General features: G+C 35.5%; 1 protein-coding gene across 1 annotated transcript; it reads left to right on the plus strand.

The window, feature by feature from the left end:
• The first annotated feature begins 5,588 nt into the window (after nt 1-5,588).
• LOC104107755 (polyribonucleotide nucleotidyltransferase 2, mitochondrial) lies at nt 5,589-17,794 on the plus strand. The gene is made up of 16 exons (XM_009616637.4): nt 5,589-6,060; nt 7,016-7,171; nt 7,267-7,437; nt 9,405-9,530; nt 9,606-9,767; nt 9,904-10,023; nt 10,697-10,834; nt 10,951-11,113; nt 12,646-12,771; nt 12,961-13,091; nt 14,020-14,239; nt 14,348-14,431; nt 14,904-14,983; nt 15,261-15,404; nt 16,176-16,856; nt 17,158-17,794. Exons 1-16 carry the CDS (start codon nt 5,722-5,724, stop codon nt 17,260-17,262), a joined length of 2,946 nt encoding a protein of 981 aa, XP_009614932.1. The 5' UTR covers nt 5,589-5,721; the 3' UTR covers nt 17,263-17,794.
• The last annotated feature ends 1,919 nt before the right edge of the window (nt 17,795-19,713 follow it).

Genomic DNA, 19,713 nt, shown 5'->3' on the forward strand with positions numbered 1-19,713 from the left:
ATATTTTATGTTGCAATAAATAACATATACTAGTATGCAACTTCTTTCGGTCGTCTAGTATCATACTCTTATTCACATTATTATTTTCAATGAAACTTCAATTTTCTTTTCTAAGGTGTGTTTCGAGGTACAAATCACCAAGACGGATGGATATTCGGTCTCAATTGCAGAAAACCAATATTGTTTGAAACTTCACTATGCAGGTATTATTATGAAAATAATTATATTTGTGGATGTTCATTTATTACTCCGCTATAGATAATCTTCCTGAAGAAGATTATCCATTTAGTACTCTGTTGAAACTTATCTACAAGCAGCTGATGCATGCAGGTTGCAAGCAGCTCAATGAAATGATTTGCATCAGCTTCTTATTAAACATGCAGGTTGCAAACAGCCCATGCAGACAGCTTACAAGCAACTAAAGAAAAGTCTTGCAGCTGCTTCTTGAAAAGCCTCGCAGATGCTTCCTTTCTTCTATAAATAGAGGAGTTTTCAGTTCATTATGTACATGAATTTGAAGTTGAATAATATATTAGTTTCTCTCTATACTTGTCTTCAGTTTATCTACTTTATAGTATTTATTTTATAACACGTTATCAGCACGAGACTCTGCCATTTTGAGCACTTACTTCGAATGTAATTTTTATTTCAGTGTTCGTCTCCGATGTAAGGCGACACTCTTATGTCCGTGGTTAGATCTTGTTCATAACGAGCATCATAAGGCAGATTATATCCTTGAGGTGGTGAGTTTTTCTTCTTGGCAGTAGTGATATAGATATCACTTATATCTTGTGTGGCCAAATTTGCATAATTTAATTTGAGCCTTTTGCTTATATTTTAATATCATTATCATCGCTTGCTTGGTTATATGTTACGTATATAGTACCTATTTTGGTATTTATTTTCATCCTAATTATCTTAATAAAGGATAACAAAGTGGATAACATTGTTAGATCCACTTAAACTCCAGCAGAGTTTGCAAAAAATATACAACCACCAGAAGTGGTTATGTTTCGTATATCTCATTGTAACTAAATTTTGTTAACCACCGGAAGTGGTATATGCCTATGACCACCAGAAGTGATAATTTAGGCTTTCTATGGTTACAATTAAAGATAAGCTAGAGAAATATTTTCCATATTACATGCACACATCGATTTGCTCCTGAAGTAATAAATATTTTAAAAGAGGTTGAAGCATCACAATTGATGTGATTAATGCGCGTTCAGATAATTATATTCGATTTCCTGAAGGATGAGAATTTCTGATAAATATTAATCCATTCCCTGAAATGAATGTGATAATATTAATAAAGTCGTAAATATGAACATGCTCTTGATGTAAATATATTACAATTCACCTCCAGAAGAGGTAATATGATTGAGAGAATATATACTCAATTTTTCGTATTTCAATTTGCTCATGAAGAAGTAACACAATTGAAATTTTCTCCCGAAGCAGGAAAATATTATGAAACTGTATCTTTCTATGCGTAAATAAAATAATGAGCTATTCAAAGTTATTTTTGAAGCACATTTTCATTCCTTGTAGTGAATGAAGAAATACCATAACTCACCTCCGGAAGAGCTAGAATAACATATGATATAAATATTATTTTTGTGGTATAAAAAATATTGTCGCACGTACCTGTTGTACGTAAAACATCTTGGATACTTTTATTAAGTATCATTCTAAGGCAAAATCATTCTTGTAGAATACTTTCTACTACAACTACATTGATATCTTATGGTTAGTTGTTATTAATTACCCCAAAAAAAATAACAACTCATTTCCCTGAAGGATGTAATGACTATGTGGTTGCCGCTTTGATATAAAATATTCATATGTTAATGGCGTTTCTCCCTGAAGGAGATATAAAGTTGGTGGTAAAAAAATATTGAAATTCTTGATTTCTTACATTTATAAATTTAGAATTGTCTTTATATAGTTTATTTGATTATGGTTTTCTCTCATGATACCAGAAGTGTCAGAGCAATATTTGATAGTACAAAATATATCAACAACTCCTGAAGAGCTAGATGCTTGTCTAGAAGACACATGACACCAGTAGTGTCCGATAAATATTAGATTGTGGATAATAAACGAAGGCTCTCGGAGAGCTTAAATACAAATATGTCATTCTTATTATATGATTATGGTCAAAACATATGATGTAGTAAACCCGAAGTTTACTGATACAAATGGCTATCATATTGAGACTACAAATGATTGAAAAATTGAAAATCTTCATGGTTCCACAATCATATGGGGTAAATATCTATGTGAGAAGTTACCCGCCTTATTCTTCAAATTTGTACTACATCATGTATCACAGTATACCAGAAGTTTACTAATGCAAAAGCACCCACAGTAAATAAAAAATTTACTGATACAAAAGTAGCCACAGTAAATCAGAAGTTTACTGATGTAAAAGTTTATGCCATAGTAAACCAGAAGTTTATTTAGAGATAGCACATGCCATGATAAACTTTAAGTTTTCATTTGCCATTTTTAAATGAGTTATTTGAGAATTCAGATAAGTATATACTGAAGAACTAGAAGATTCTTCAAGAATTCTCTTGTGTTGCTTGTTCTCATAATAACTTGATTATACCAACTAAAATTGGGACTAAAATTTTCGAATTCTGAAATATATAAAAGGTGAATATGAGCCCATTCACCTATCATGTGAACCACTTATAGATGCATATATAAGATGGTTACATGTATGTTTATTGCCAACCTGCAGTTTGACATTTGAAATTGTCTTTCTCAATTAAGAGCATAATTTTCAGATTATGAAATCAAGATAATTCATCTTGATGATGCTAGTTTATATCCAAGCAAGTTTAGCATTGAATACCTCATATTAATGGCTAAACTATTGCTTATGAGAACAAAGCCTCGTGTGTTGGTCTAAGATTTTCTAAATTGCATACAATAGCACTTGTATGCATCAGACCAACAAAATATGATAAGTCATCCCATCACAATTGGTTTAGGATCAGAAACCAAATATTTTTACTATCTAATAACTTTTGATGTGTGGTATATGATTAATTTCTCTACCACAATGCACAAAGATATGTTTTCCAAAAAAGATTTGGGATATATGTTAGTTTTTCTAACATTTGGGGGATGGAATAAAACAGTTAAAAAATATGCTATATGAATCGAATTATCATTAATATGATCCTCGCTTAGAAGATAATTCAAGTCAAATGCCAGAAGCATTTGCTGATCCAAAATTAAATATCATATTTCAGCTGCAAATGCTCCTATTAAAATTAAAGTCCCTAAAGGATAGAGTTTACTGTACGCATGAAGCGTGGCAGACCAATCGGTTCCAAAGGTAACAATCCTTGAAAAGAATAGGAGCAAATGATCATAATAAGGAGGAAATAAGCTCTGGAAGAGCCCACGATATAACATTTCATGAAATTCCGGAAGAAGTTCATGTACATGAAAATAAAGAAAGTGATGAGATCTCAACAAGTTATGTCGCTTACGAACTAATACGAAATGATCGTCGACGATATATTTGATACAATATAGTGCACAATATTGTAAAAGATTGTGAGCATCAGACCTGTAGTCCAGACACCTGAAGATGTCATGCCATTTAAATATGACTCATTTGATTAATTCTATATAAATATCCCTGAAGGATTTAAAATGCCTGAAGCAAATTCAAAATTTTGGGAAATGTATTCAATTAGATTACAAAGATCTTTGTACGGTTTAAAGCAATCTGGGCGCATGCGATATAATCGCTTTAGTGAATATTTGTTGAAAGAAGGTTACATAAATGGTGTTATTTGTCCATATATTTTTATAAAGAAAATGGCATCAAAATTTGTTTTATTTGCTGTTTATATTGGTGACATAAATCTTGTTGGAATTCCAGAAGAGCTCCAAAAGGCAATTGAATATATTAAGAAAGAATTTGAGATGAAAGATCCTGGAAAGACAAACTTTGTCTTGGTCTGCAAATTCAACATTTAGCAGACATGATCTTTATCCATCAATCTGCCTATACATAAAGGGTCTTAAAACGCTTTTACATGGATAAAACGCACTCATTGAGTACACCAATGATTGTTCGATCACTTGAAGTGAATAAGGACCCGTTCCAACCTCCAGAAGAGGATGAGGAACTCCTTGGTCCTGAAACACCCTATCTCAGTGCAATTGGTGCACTTATGTATCTTGCTAATGCTACATGGCCTGACATAGCATTTTCTGTTAATTTACTAGCAAGATATAGCTCTTCTCCTACACTGAGACATTGGAATGGGATTAAGCATATATTGCGATATTTAAAGGGAACTCTTGATATGAGTTTGTTTTATGCTAACAAAAGTAGTGCAGATCTTGTTGGTTATGCAGATGTAGGTTATTTATCCGATCCCCATAAAGTTCGATCTCAAATCGGGTATGTGTTTACATATGGAGGTATTGTCATATCATGGCGCTTCACAAAGCAATCTATTCCTGCTACTTTTTCAAATCATGCTGAGATAATAGTTATTCATGAAGCAAGTAGGGAATGCATATGGTTGAGATCAATGATTCATTTTATTCGAGAAAAATGTGGGTTGGAATGTGATAAAAGACCCATAATTTTATACGAAGACAATGCTGCATGCATAGCCCAATTGAAGAGAGAATTTATAAAAGGAGATAGAACGAAATACATTTCACCAAAATTATTCTACACACACGATCTTCAGAAAATGGTGATATTGATGTGCAACAAATCCGTTCAAGTGACAATCCGACAGATTTATTCACTAAATCTTTACCAACTTTAACTTTTGAGAAGATGGTATACAAGATTGGAATGCGGAAACTTAAATATTTGAAACAAGGTTTTCATCAGGGGGAGTAAAATACGCGATATACTCTTTTTTCCTTACTAAGGTTTTTTCCCACAAGGTTTTCCTTATAAGGTTTTTAATGAGGCAGCTAGCAATGCGTATTACTAAATATGTGTACTCTTTTTTCTTGACTAGGATTTTTTCCACAGGTTTTTTTCCTAGTAAGGTTTTAATGAGGCACATTATCTTTTAATGAACAACTAAGGGGGAGTGTTATGAAAATAATTATATTGTGGATGTTCATTTATTACTCTGCTATAGATAATCTTCATGAAGAAGATTATCCATTTAGTACTCTATTGAAGTTTATCTACAAACAGTTCAATGAAATGATTTGCAACAACTTCTTATTAAACAGGCAGGTTGCAAGTAGCTCATGAAGACAACTTACAAGCAGCTAAAGAAAAGCCTTGCAGCTGCTTCCGAAAAGCCTCGCAGCTGCTTCATTTCTTCTATAAATAAAGGAGTTTTCAGTTCATTATGTACATGAATTTAAAGTTGAATAATATATCAGTTTCTCTCTATACTTGTTTTCAGTTTATCTACTCTATAATATTTATTTTATAACAGGTATTACTTATTAGTCATTCTGAGTTTGATACTTTGGGTAAATTATTTTCAGTTAATTGTTTTTAATTTTCAACTAGAATTTAAAAAAAGAATCTCGAAAAACCGACTGAGAAGTCCTTTTCCATTTTTTTGCAAACAAACGCAGGAAAGTACCAGCCCCCTGTCTTTGGTGTTTCCTAAACCCCTCAGCCTCCTACAGTGAGAAAACCTTAAACCCTACAAAGGCATCTTTTCCCTTTGTTCAATTCCCATTAGTCCCTTTCACTCTCTAATGGCGTCTGTAAGAAACAAAGTAAACCCACTTCTGATACCGTACGTCCTCACATGGCGAAGATTCGGCTTCCGTACAATTTGCAGCGGTCGTATTGGCTTCGCGCCGTCCACGTCACCATCATTCGCCGATGCAGATACTCCTCCTGTCGCTGGCAAGAAGGTTCTGGAAACATTCGCCGAAGAATTCGAGATTGGATCACGCAAAATTACTCTAGAAACTGGAAAAATTGCGAGGTTTGCTAATGGTTCTGTAGTTTTAGCCATGGATGAGACTAAGGTCCTCTCAACTGTCGCTTCATCTAAAGGCGATGCAGCTCGTGACTTTTTGCCTCTTACAGTATGTTCACCACATTTCTGCATTAAAATAAAACCTTATTATTCTTTATATTGTGTAACTTGAAGGCACTGAAAATGTGCAAAATCATATAAATGGAAAAGACAGACCTTTTTTTATTTGGAAAAGCCAAAGATACACTCAAAATTTTAAATGTGCATACTCATACATGTAGGGCAGGATATCCAGCATTTTCTGATTACAATTTTGGGAGGTAACATTTTGGCGTTTCACCTGATGAAAGTTAAAGAAGCAAACTTTATGGTTGTAATTGAAACCTTTTGATGCCAAAGTATAGACAGAAAGACTTGTAGGAATTTCTGCTGCTTGCATGTAATGTTGGAGAAGTGAACTATGTAGCATTGCATTCTAGAAATTGAGCTGCAACAAGGCATATCTGTGATACCAGTGTGTTAAAGGCTTGCTTAAAAAGCACTTAAGCCCTGAAACTCGGTGAACCCTAGGTTGTTGGCTTTGCATCACTTAATGGTGCTTTAGTTTAGCCGTCAAGGTGCTAAAGCATGTGCGCCTTCACTCATGGGTTCTGTCTTAAAGGGCACAACAACACATATAGCTTTAAGTGTAGTTTATTTTTTGTTTTTTCTTTTGCTAAAGCTCATGCTTTAATTGTGCTTAAAACTCCAATAGACTTTAGCATTATTTTTTCGCTTTTGACTACTCTGGTGATATGTGGATACTGCGAAAATGATGGAAATAGGAGGCCAAACTACAATAGAGTGGCTTATGGTTTGATAGTAATTGGCGTTGCTTATTATATAGTACTTATGGCTTCAACATCTAAGGGCAGATTAAGCGTGTTTCCCTTTTTCTTGTTTTCCCTCTCTTCCATGCAGTTTGTACCTTCTCTATTTTCCTATTGATTGATACTTGCAAATAAGTATTCTGAACCGTTGTTCATTATGTGGTTGTGAGTGCTGATATTGTTTGCTTCTGTTAGGTTGATTACCAAGAGAAACAATTTGCTCAAGGTGTTATTCCTACAACATATATGAGGAGAGAGGGTGCTCCAAAAGAACGTGAACTTTTATGTGGTCGTCTTATTGATCGACCCATAAGACCACTTTTTCCATCTGGATTTTACCATGAAGTGCAGGTAAAGCTGTCATCTTCTGATTGCAATGAACTTGATTATAATTGTTCATTGAAGTCTATAACCTTCTCTGACTCACATTACTTTTTTTCTCCCAGGTAATGGCAAGTGTTCTTTCGTCAGATGGGAAACAAGATCCAGATGTAATGGCAGCTAATGCATCATCTGCTGCTCTAATGTTATCGGATATTCCTTGGGGTGGGCCAATTGGAGTAATACGTATTGGAAGGATTTCTGGTCAATTTGTTGTAAATCCAAGCATGGATGAGGTAATATTGTATATTAGATGTCGTCATTAGAATAAATTTATTATTTTTAAGACTTTTTCGATTTCAGCAAGTCGACTTTCATTCTGGTGGCGGTTACGACTTTGACATCTTGAGAACTTAAGGGTTCAACTTTAGCATGAATGTTTCTTTTAGGGAAGTCTGCAATTATACTATTAGAAACAGGGCCAAGTTATTTGAGATTTTCAAAACAGTTTGTATCAGGAGTAGAAATTATGTTTTACCTTCAGTTAACCTTGTTATCCTGGTGTGTAACATAGTTTAAACCGATCTCTTTATAACTTTAGATGAGAAGATCTCAGATACTTAGATGCATACACATGGATATAGTGTTAACTTTCAGCAGCAAAACCAAGTGGAAAACCAGGGATTTTCTGGATTCACTTTTTCCTTGTCCTTGTCCTTGTAAGAGAAGTAACATGATTTTTGGCTCTCAGGGCTTAGGCCTTAGTTCAAGTGGCAAAGGTTGAGGGACTTGTGAGTTAGGTCGTAGGTTTGAGTCTCGTGCAATGCGAACTAAGTCTGGTATTTAAGTAGGGAAGGGTAGAAGGAGGGCCCATTATCCTCGAGTTTTGAAGGGTGCAGTTGGTCCTAAGGGTTGGCCTAGACAGATATGTCGGTCGTAAAAAAAGAAAGAAGTAACATGATTCTTAAAGTCATTGAAATGGAGAAAAGAGGACGACTCTCATATGTGGTGCCTCATGTGATATCACATGTTTGTCATAGGGAACAAGCATGGTAACAGACATAATAATAATAAAAAAAAAACAAGCGTGATAACACACATAAGCTTTAAAAAATATATATATTGGTGTTGTCTAGGTCGACTTACATGCGCCTTGACTAAGTCACCAGTATCTATTACCTCCCATCATAGGTACCAGGTAACTTATCAAAAAGGTTGACACAACTGCTTCAACAGATTGAAAAAAATCACATAGCATTTTTTTTTTACCTCTATTAGGGTTTGAACCCTGGTCTCATAATCTATTCCAACTTCATTGATAGTTAAGCCAAATCCTTGGGTGCCATACCCAGTTACTGTTAGGATCGGGAACCCGGGTAGTGCGGAATATAACCAAACAACGGTATAATGACAATAACAAAGACAATGGAAGTTGATAACAACGACAATTAAAGTAGATAAAGAAGACACAAATTTAACGTGGTTCGGTCAAAGTGACCTACGTCCACAAGCGGAGAGGAGCAATTTACTATAACAATAAGAGTACAAAATTAGAGTAAACACTCTAATTAATCCCAAATACCCTAAGAGAATAACCTCACAAGATCACTTCAAAGAAAGGGTTCACACAAGTGCTTCCCAACACTTAACTCTCATACAAAACACTCTTAATAAAGGAAGAAAGGAAGAAACAAGAATTGAAGGCAAGTCTTGTTGGTGTATCTACAAATGAGGAGAAACTCCTCTATTTATAGCAAGAAATCCTTAGCCTAATAATGGATATTATGTCATGGCAAATGTCATGATCCACAAATTTGTTATAATGGATATTATGTCATGGCAAATGTCATGAACCACAAATTTGTTATAATGGATATTATGTCATGGCAAATGTCATGAAAATTTGGCCATATTACAGTTACACTTACACTCTAATGGCATATGGTTACATTAAGTGTAAAAATTTGGAGCTTTGGGATCTCGTGCAGAGGTTGTAGCTACTCGATTACGTAGCCACCGCTGGGTGTCAAACTGTCAATAGTGGAGTAACTTAGCTTTTTCCTAGAATTTGCATACTAGGCATAGTACATCTTTTCCTTAATATGAAGAAGAATGACATAGTAAGAGAATAAAACGAAAAGCCACTTGGCAACTCCAACTACCAATTTGCCTTATGGCAGTTGCTGTACCTGATGCCAATTATGTTCACCAGTAGTTGCAGTCCTGCCCCTTTGTTGAAGTCTTCATATTGGATGTCATGCAGCTTAGCATCAGTGATCTTAACTTGGTATATGCATGTACGAGGGATAAAACTTTGATGATAGATGTCCAAGCTCGTGAAATTTCTGAGAAGGATTTGGAAGCTGCTTTGAGACTTGCTCATCCAGAGGTGAGATATTGCTGGCTATCAATTTGTTATTGCACCATTACTCCAAACCAGTAATGCTGATTTTTGAATATTCAGGCTGTTAAGTATCTTGACCCTCAAATTAGACTCGCAGCTAAAGCTGGTAAGCAGAAGAAAGAGTATAAGCTGTCTATGGTATCTGAAAGAACATTTGAGAAAATTGAGAATTTGGCCAAAGAACCTATAGAAGCTGTTTTTACAGACCCTACTTACGGAAAGGTTCGTATTTTCTTACTACAAGATGAATTTTGGGGACTTCACTGTTTTTCGCTATTCATGCTATATATCTATTGGTAATGACAGCAGGGACCTTATTTCCATCTCATTAAATATTATGTTTCCCATTGTTATTCAGTTTGAGCGTGGAGAAGCTTTAGAAAAAATAACACAGGATGTTAAAAGAGCCCTTGAGGAAGAAGGTGATGAAGAAGGCTTAAAAATTCTACCAAAGACAGTTGATACAGTGAGGAAGCAGGTATGCTTGTAGAGGCTGAAGTTTATCTTTTCTGCTTCCAATTGTGAGGTTTTATTTGTACATCTTCAATGGACAGCAGAATTTTGTTTCTTCTTTTTCTGTTGTTGATTACAGAGGAACACATGTTCAATGATTGGCCTTCTAGGTTATTTCCTCATGCATTTGATCTTTTTCAAAATAATGTGTATTTCCCTAATAATAGGTTGATAGTAGGTTGCATGTATTTTGGATTATAAGTCCATTAGCAAACATGGTCATATTTTAAATAAAGACTTGAATACTTCAGTTAGGATCGTTTGGTTTAACACCAGCATATCCCAGGATTATCCTGGATAATCAATCCCACCTTCTACAATAGACCCTTGTGGTCCGGCCCTTCTCCGGACCCCGCGCATAGCGGGAGCTTAGTGCACCGGGCTGCCCTTTAATCAATCCCACCTTCTATATGGGATAATTTATACCAAGATTTTGGTAGAAAAATAATACTGATTTTAGCTAATACCTTCAACCAAAGACGGGATAAATTTAATCCCAAAATTTATACCGGGATAACAACCTAATCCCTTGAACCAAACTGCATGTTTGGGCTTCTTTGTACATCTTACTTCTTCTTAAGTTCTGACTTTATTATCACTCCGTGGCGGTAACATCCTCAAGTTTCTGACAACATCAGGTTGTTCGCAGAAGGATCATTTCAGAAGGGCTTAGAGTGGATGGAAGGCGTCTTGACGAAGTTCGGCCTTTGTACTGTGAAGCTGGTAATTTACCTGTACTTCATGGGTCTGCACTCTTTTCAAGAGGGGATACTCAGGTTAGTATGTTCATTTTTCACCAAAAACATAGGATGTACTATGATTTAGGGTTATTGTCACATGCAAATATGCAATCTTGTTGCCATTCATTTTCCCTTATGGGATGTTTATACAGGTCCTTTGCACTGTTACCCTTGGAGCCCCTGGGGATGCTCAACGTCTGGATTCGCTGGTCGGTCCTTCAAGCAAGCGATTCATGCTTCATTATAGTTTTCCACCGTTTTGTACGAATGAAGTTGGCAAGCGAGCTGGCCTGAATAGGCGTGAAGTTGGTCATGGTAAGCTATTTGGTTCTCAGGTCTATTATATGGTCATGGTAAGCTATTTGGTTCTCAGGTTTATAATATGTTCTGCTCCTGAGGTTAGTGAAAGCTGTAGATGGACCTTAATACTAGAATGTCAATTTGCAGCTACAATCAACCTCAATATGTGGAATAAATATTTATAATATCTGGTATAACTTGTTTTAGCTTTGGAATTTCTCTCCACTTGATCATCTTTTGGGTTTCTTGATTTTTCTGTTCATTTTCTACGAACTCCAAAAAGTATAAAAGGTGAAAGCGCAATTGTTGAAGACCAGACTTACCTACCTTGCTCCTTTCAGAAATGATGCTTGATGATGCTTAACTCGAAAGGCGATCTAACTCAGTGTTGTGAAGAGCGTGAAGCGAGGAAAAGCGACAACCCCCATTTCACTTAAAGCGAGAAGCGAGAAGCTAAGCGCTCGCTTTTTTGAAGTGAAGCGGAATTTTAATTTTTTTTTTAAAAATAAATACTGCATAGACAACACATGTAATTGTAAGCAAATGTTCAATACTTCAATGTAAAAACTAAAGAGTAGCATCAATTAAAGCACAAAATGAGCATCCTATTCTTCTACAAGATTGTCAAATTCTTGTATTCCACTATCATTATTATATTGCTCGTCGTCTTCTTCAACTTCTTCTTCTTCATCAACTAGGGACAAAGTAGCTTTTCCCGTCCTCTGTGAACTTGAAAAATAAGAGGAAGGGCAGTATGGTTCTGTTAAAAACTGGGCAGCATAAAAACAATGAAAGAAAAACTGGGCAGCATTTCAACGAAGAGGAGAAGACTGAGAAAGAAGAACCGAAGGTAAAAAAAAAATTTGCCAGCATTTCGCTGCTATTTTGACGTTGAAACAGTGAAAGAAAAAGAAAAAGAAGAAGAAGAAGAAGAAGAAGGAAAATCATCACATACTCGTTGCTGTTGAATTTCTGTTGAAGACTTGAAGTTGAAGAACCCTAGTCGCCTCTTTAGACTCTCAGATGCTCTGCTGGTCGTGTTTAATAAAAGAACACTGAAAGCCCTTCTTTTTTAATTAAATAGCCTGGCAGTTGTTTAAAACAAAGAAGCGCTCGCTTGCATCGCTTCGCTTGGTCGCTTCTCGCTTTTTAGTGGGAAGCGCTCGCTTTTTTCTACCTGAGTCGCTTCACATGGCAGAATCGGGTAAAGGGTCGGTTCGCTTCGCTTCTCGCTTTAAGCGAGGAAGCGACCGCTTTTTACAACACTGATCTAACTCTTTGGTCACAAATTCTTGTGGCCTCGTTTGTGATGTGCCTTGTCACACAGCTAGCTTATAGACATGCGCATGGTCAAGAACCAGTAGTTAGAATTCTGATTTTGTTCATAATCACCCAATTTAATCGGCTTTTCAAGTTGGGCAGCCATTTGATGATAAATCTTCTCTTCATCAAATTTATGTTCATGTTACTTTTTTCTATTATGATGGCATCACCAAGGTAATTTGTGACAATCATTTTCTTGATATTGGATGTTTAATCTTCTGCAGGCACTCTTGCTGAAAAGGCTCTTCTTGCCGTATTGCCTCCTGAAGATGATTTTCCATACACAGTCCGTATCAATTCTGAAGTCATGGCATCTGATGGCTCAACATCTATGGCAACTGTGTGTGGAGGTAATTTTTCAATTTGCTTGATCTCAATGTTAATCAGATGTTTTCACACTTCCATTGTGCAATATTGATGATGAAATTCTGAGTGGACAAATACTCAGCAGAATTCTCTGATTCTCTGATCTAAAGATGTCTTTTAAGTTATAGTTCAGAATGCAAATGTCATGATTGCTGTTTGTTTGGCTGATGCAGGCAGCATGGCTTTGATGGATTCTGGCATTCCACTAAGAGAGCATGTAGCAGGTTTATCGGTGGGGCTTGTTAGTGAAGTTGACCCATCAACTGGTGAAATCAAGGACTATCGTATATTAACTGATATTCTGGTGAGGACCGTGTTTCAATCTTTTTGCATGTTTGCCTTAGCTCTGTGAAGTTTAGTGAAGGGGACAAACAGAAGGAAAAGGAAGCATTTATTAAATAGTGAGACTTCTAACAACTTGTTAAAGAAACATACACTTTTTAGTGAATATCCTCAAAGGGACAAAGAAACAAACAAATAGGATTTGGTAAATATCCTGTAAGCTAGATGGTAAAATTTACCTTGTTTACTAGTCAAAATATATGTTACAGGATTTAGGATCTTTTTGTCAAGATAGTAACCTGCAATTCAAATAGTAACTCCACATTGCTCCATTTCAAATATCGGCCGCTGGAGTAAGACCAATTTATTTGGTCACTGTGGGTATGTGCTTTAAAGTTGTGAAATCATCCAGTCACTGAAGGACAAGGTTTTAAGATGTGTCATGCTTAATGCTTGTAATATGAAACTCTGGACTTTTTATTGTGACCTTTTATTCCCTCTTGGAGTTCACCAAATTCTTAGGAGAAGTGCTGCTCTTCTTTCTTTTGGTAGAAATGCAGATTGTGGAGTGCACTGTTGCGTTCTCCATTTGTTTCGTGTTCTAGCTTGGTCTTGTGTGTTTATGCAACCCTTTGACTTGCTGAAGCTCCCAGTCTGTATCTTGTCTTTCTACCAATGCACTACTTGCACTGTGATTAGATTTTACTTCATACCAGCGCTATATATATGCTCATAAAACCTTGAGGTCATGGAAACTGCAACTCTTGTAGCCAGAGTTATCGGCTTCAAAGCTTTACTTATCTGATCACCACTTATGTAGTTTACATTACTGCTCTTCCTCTGACTTATTGGTTTAAGTTGACTCCTACTTTTCTTTTGGCTAAGGCTGGTCTCCATCTTTCTCTTGAGTTTGATGTGAGTTTTACTTACTTGATTAAGTAACTTTCCAGGGTCTGGAAGATCATCTGGGTGATATAGATTTTAAAATTGCTGGCACCCATAATGGAATAACCGCAATACAATTAGATATAAAACCTGCTGGAATTCCTTTGGATATCGTATGCGAGTGTCTAGATCCTGCACTTAAAGGGAGGCTTCAAATCCTTGAGCATATGGAGCGCGAGATAAGTGCTCCACGTATTCAGGATGACAGGTATTCTCCTCGGCTAGGTAAGTAGCTTCTCCCCCATCATTGTTTCTGGATTTCTCTAAACTCTTTGTTTCCACTTCATTTAACATGTCTCTTTTGCTAATATTTTGATAACTGCTTCAATACAGTTACTTTAAAATACAGCAATGACGCCCTTCGTCGCTTGATTGGTCCTGTTGGTGCTTTGAAGAGGAAAATTGAAGAAGAAACAGGTGCAGTCAACAGTTTGCATTAGAGTTATCTGTTATCTTTACCTGGTTATTTTGATTTTTGGGTGATCTTTGACATGAGGACTTGGCTAATAATATATTTCCTCGTGCCTCTCTTGCTTATGAACATTTATATAGTTCTATTGTTAATAGTGTGCTTGACTTTTTAAGTAGAATTTTTCTTCCCTTCGGAAATATTAATTTTGGCTTTAACGAACTGAATGTGAACTAGTTTTTCTTTACTTAATATTGCTTAACCACATTATCACTTTGCCTTGTTAAGTGTCAATGGATACACACAAAGACACACACGCAGAGACATATAATGCATGTCTTACGACATTTCATTTGCATATGCAAACACTCTGTGATGGTGTTCTTTCCAAGCTGCAGCCTTCATTGTTAACTTTTCCAGCTGATTCCTGTATCACTTTTAAGATTTGTATTGATTTCTCCTTGCTGATTCATAATGTAGGTGCACGGATCTCGGTTAGTGATGGAACACTTACCATAGTTGCAAAAAATCAGTTAGTGATGGAGAAAGTACAGGAGAAGGTAATTTGTTTGGCCCACTGCATGTTCATTTAGAGAATAAACTGCCTCTTGTTTTAGCATGCTATTTGTTACTTAGAGATTGAGCACAATCTTGTAACTGAAGTAAGTAGAACAGCTAAGACAGAATGGGTGAATTAGTCATAGAAAGGTTTGTCGTGAAAGTTTCCCATGTCCTATAGATGTTTCAAAACCTTGTTTTTCACTTTCCTTTGGCTTCACAATCCTTGAAAAGTTTCTTGGCCAACTAATTTCATCCTTTGTAATTTATTTCTGACAGGTTGATTTTATTATTGGGCGTGAAATTGAGATTGGAGGCATATATAAAGGTATTGTTACATCTGTTAAAGAATACGGTGCCTTTGTGGAGTTCAATGGTGGACAACAAGGCCTGTTACATATTTCAGAATTGTCACACGAACCTGTAGGCTCTCTCTCTCTCTCTCTCTCTCTCTCTCTCTCTCTCTCTCTCTCTCTCTCTCTTGTATGTGCGCTAGGGTTAAGGATGAGTTACACAAGTTCAGTCCTGTTGGTTTACAGATTTTTGGGTTGAAATTAACACTTTGTACTGGTAATCTAGTAGCCTGCAAAATATTAGATTTATTTTGGAAGGACCATAGTGAGCCTATATTTCTTTTGATTTTGGGTGATGACTACTCTTTTAGGGTAATGGATCAAAATTTTGTAATGTCAAGTATCTTAGCAGTAGGAAAAAAAAAGGTATCTTAGCAGTTTAAAAGTTAATGCTTTTTTGATCTTGCTCAATCGTAGTGCCCACTCTACAAAAGTCGATATTACCGCACTAGTAGCTCACTCCTACTATGCAAATAGAGATTGAGACTATTTGCAGAAAATAATCATGACCTTCGTCTGAGATAGTATATCATTGCTTTCAAGCACAAGTTTATAATTTTTCTCTGGAAATTTGAAATTAACTAAAATATATAATGCTTGCAGTCTGCCGCGGTTCCTCACAAATTGTTTCATTCAGCAAATGTAATGTCTATATATGTAAAAATTGTGTAAGTCATGCATAATTATAGTTTGTAAAGCTGTGGTAAAAACATAAGTTTAATAGTTTCTACTGTCCCTGTTGTACTTGAGAAACAAGGTCATAGGCATGAAGGTTTAGGCTAGATTGACCACTCCTGTCATGTTATTGTTTTGTGATTAATTTGTCTCTCTTTACTATTAGGTTTCCCGAGTTTCAGATGTGGTATCTGTGGGAAAGCAACTTTCTTTAATGTGTATAGGGCAGGACGTCCGCGGTAATATTAAGTTATCACTAAAAGCTACTCTGCCTAGACCTACATCCAAGACAGACATTGCTGTTGATGAACCTGTTGCTCCTGCTAGTCCAGAGGTTAACGTTTGGGCTGCCATTGAGGATGTATCCAATGAGCAAGAAAAAGAAGTTGCTGATGCGGGATCTGAAACTAGTGAATCAACTTTAAAGTCAGCTACACCAGCAGTTCTAATCCGAAGTGCTGCCGAGTGTGATGAGGAGGAAAAAAGTGCTGGTCTAAATTCAAAAGGTTATAATGGATTTAAAAGTGCGTCTAAATCTGATCAGAAAACAAGGATGTCGTCGTCATTTTCAGAATCTGGTTTTTCTTCAAGAAATGCCAAGTCCAAAAGAGGCAAGGATGCCATTCTTGACCTACTAAGTGATGATGAAAGTGAGCAGAAACATACTTCTGAAGTAGGCCTGCATTCTAAAACTGGGTCAGATAAGAATGATGCGACGACTGAGACCCCTATGACTGCAAATAAACTAAAGCTTGGTATGAAAGTAACAGCAAAGGTGCATCAAATTCGTACCCTCGGTTTGGTGCTTGATTTGGGTGGTGGAATTCGGGGAATGTATCGTTTTGAGGTATGTTTGACCTTACTGTCTTAAAGTTTCTCTATTGTTTTGAACTTTCTACAGCAACTCTGCTTTATGTGAAATGCCTTATTTGCAAGTTGGGGTCAAAATATTTGCTATATTTTCTTAATTTTATGTTTCTATTGGTGAGCATTGCTTGCCTTCCCCTCTTTTCCTTGTTTAGCCATCTGATATTCACAAAAGCCGTAGCAAATATTTGGATGGTCCCAGTAGGTTTTATTTTGCATTCCACCACTTTTAGATGTTCAATGAGATATTTCTTGTTTTAACTGCTGAATATGCGGTGCAGCCTGGTGCGAAGAGGGACTTTGAGGTGGGTGATGAGCTGCGGGTGAAGTGTTCAAGTTTTTCAACCAAAGGGGTTCCAGTATTGTCTTTGGTGAAAGAAGAGTAATTTAAGGCTATTCCAAAGTAAAGCATAAAACTGCAGGCTGTAAAAATCTCAACTAACAACATACAGACAGGAAATCACAAGACATTGATGTTTGTGAACTCTGTTTCAAGAGCCTGCATTTCTCGGAGCACGTTGCAGGTCGTTGCGACGGATTGGATCATAAGAATAAGCAAAACAGAAAGCCTCCTAAAACGCGGTAGTTTCCCGAACAGGGTTGTTCCAATCCCTTCACCTCTGATCGGCTTTAGTCGTGTGACTTTGTGTCACAAATAGTTTCAAATTGTTTAGTTGGTGCGAATTGAACGTCAATGTAAATCATTCTTTCATAGCTCTTTCTATATTAAGTTTGTCTATGCAAACAAATGGGGGTGGGGGAATGTTTAGTAATAGCTAGGTCTCATTATTGTATGTGTTTTTTTTCCCCTCCTGCTGCTGATACGCTTTTGTATCAATATAATAATTTAGACTGGGGATCTTCGATCGTCTGTTCTTCGTCTCATTTTCTAAAGATGGTATGTTTTCGTCTGCCTAAGTATGTCAATTTGCATTGGGAAGTTGATGAGTATTCTTTCTTCTCCTTCTTAGTCTTTATTTTATTAATTTTTTGATCAACAAAAATGAAAATGACTAATCAGGTAAATGTCAGGTTTACTATATAAGGTTTGATCTCTCATAGCTATCTCCGTTTATTTTTCAAGTGTAAGTGTGCGTGGCGATAACTTTTTTAGTTTCTCGATGTTTACACCAAATTAATAAATGCAGAACATGTAGTTGCAAATTTAATTTATTTTGTTTAACCATGATTCATTAATATGCATTTGCACCTTATTAATTCACTTAATCATGGTAAATTGATATGTTGGTATAAATAATTAAACAGCCATAGTAAAGATTTGTTTCACTTCTCAAATGGAGTTATTCTCACTCTTCTTCGAGGGTGTTTGACTAAGCTTGTAAGCTCGTCAAACTAGCTTATAAGCATTTTTCGGCTTATAAGCCAAAAGCCATAAGCTGGTCACCCCCAACCTATGAATTTTTAGCTTATAAGAACTTTAAATTTGACCAAATTTTTTACTATTTTATCCTTAAAATATTCTTTTTTAGAAAAAAAACTCTTACATCAATATTCACTGCCTCAAGTATTGTTTCAACCTAAACACCCCGTCTCTTCAAGTCTTGAATTCTCATTGACTATTTAAGATAATCAAATTCTCAATTCCTTTGCATATTTGTAACTATGTGGTTGTGTATCTTTGAATCGTAGGTAATAAATGAGGACATATCAAAATTTTTGGTGTATTGTTTTCTAAGTGTAGTGGTGATCAGAGGCGGATCCAGAACTTAAACTCTATGGGTTCAACTTTTAAATTTTTTAGCATTGAACCCATTATATTTTTAAAGTTATGGGTTCATATCTATTATTTTTGTAATTTTAATAAATTTTTATATATAAATTTTTACTCTGTATCCAAAGTTATGGGTTCAATTGAACCCGTCTAGTATACTCTACATCCGCCTCTGGTGGTGATGAAGACAATGTTTGTTTCTCTTCAAATATTTTGTCCTATTTAGGTTTATTTTTTACTGAGAAACTTTGTCAATTTATTAATTATTACGTATAACTTATAATTATATGTTTATCATAAAATAAATTATATTTATCATAAAAATTATCTTATCTCAGCACATTTGTATTTAAAATAAAATGACAAATAGAATATTTTGTATTTGAATCGATCTGGAATCGAAAATTTTAAAAAAATTACGCCCTTATAAGTGTAAATAATTATAAGGTTATTTAAATTATTTTAACAAAAAAAGAGCTTATCAGTACTTTTTTTATCAAATACTGTAGCAGCTTATTATCAATTTCAGCACTTGTATCCAAACACGTAACTGCTTATTTATTAAATCAATTTCAGCACTTAAAAATATTTTTCAGCACCTAATGCTTATCAGCTATTTCAAATCAGCTAATCCAAATGGGCTCTTCAACTAAAGTAGTAATGATTTAATATAGGTTCTTTTAAAGTTTTCCAAATTATGGATGGTATGAAATTGAATAAGAAAAGTTATGGAAGGCAGCTGCGTTTATATTGACGGCATAATAATAACCTTTGATATTGACAAATGTTGCTAATCAAATCCCACTAATTTTGGAGATTTAAAAACGAGAAACGTGTTCATGTTTTGCTCAAGTATGTTGAAATTAGGGGGAGGAAAAGGAAGTTTGATTAGTTTAGTATGATTATTACTCTAACCTTTTCAGTTTTCACATCAATTTTCCTCACCTGGCTATTAGTGTTGGATTTACTTAAATTGGTTATGCCACCTGTCTTGTGTCAACATGGTTTATGTTGTTACTTTTGTATTTTTTTTCACCGTTAAAAAGTAATGTTAATAATGAAAAAAAATAACTCCCATCACTAAAAAAAAAAATAAAAAATATTT

This window comes from Nicotiana tomentosiformis, chromosome 2 (assembly GCF_000390325.3).
Source record: "Nicotiana tomentosiformis chromosome 2, ASM39032v3, whole genome shotgun sequence".
Classification (NCBI taxonomy): Eukaryota; Viridiplantae; Streptophyta; class Magnoliopsida; order Solanales; family Solanaceae; genus Nicotiana; species Nicotiana tomentosiformis.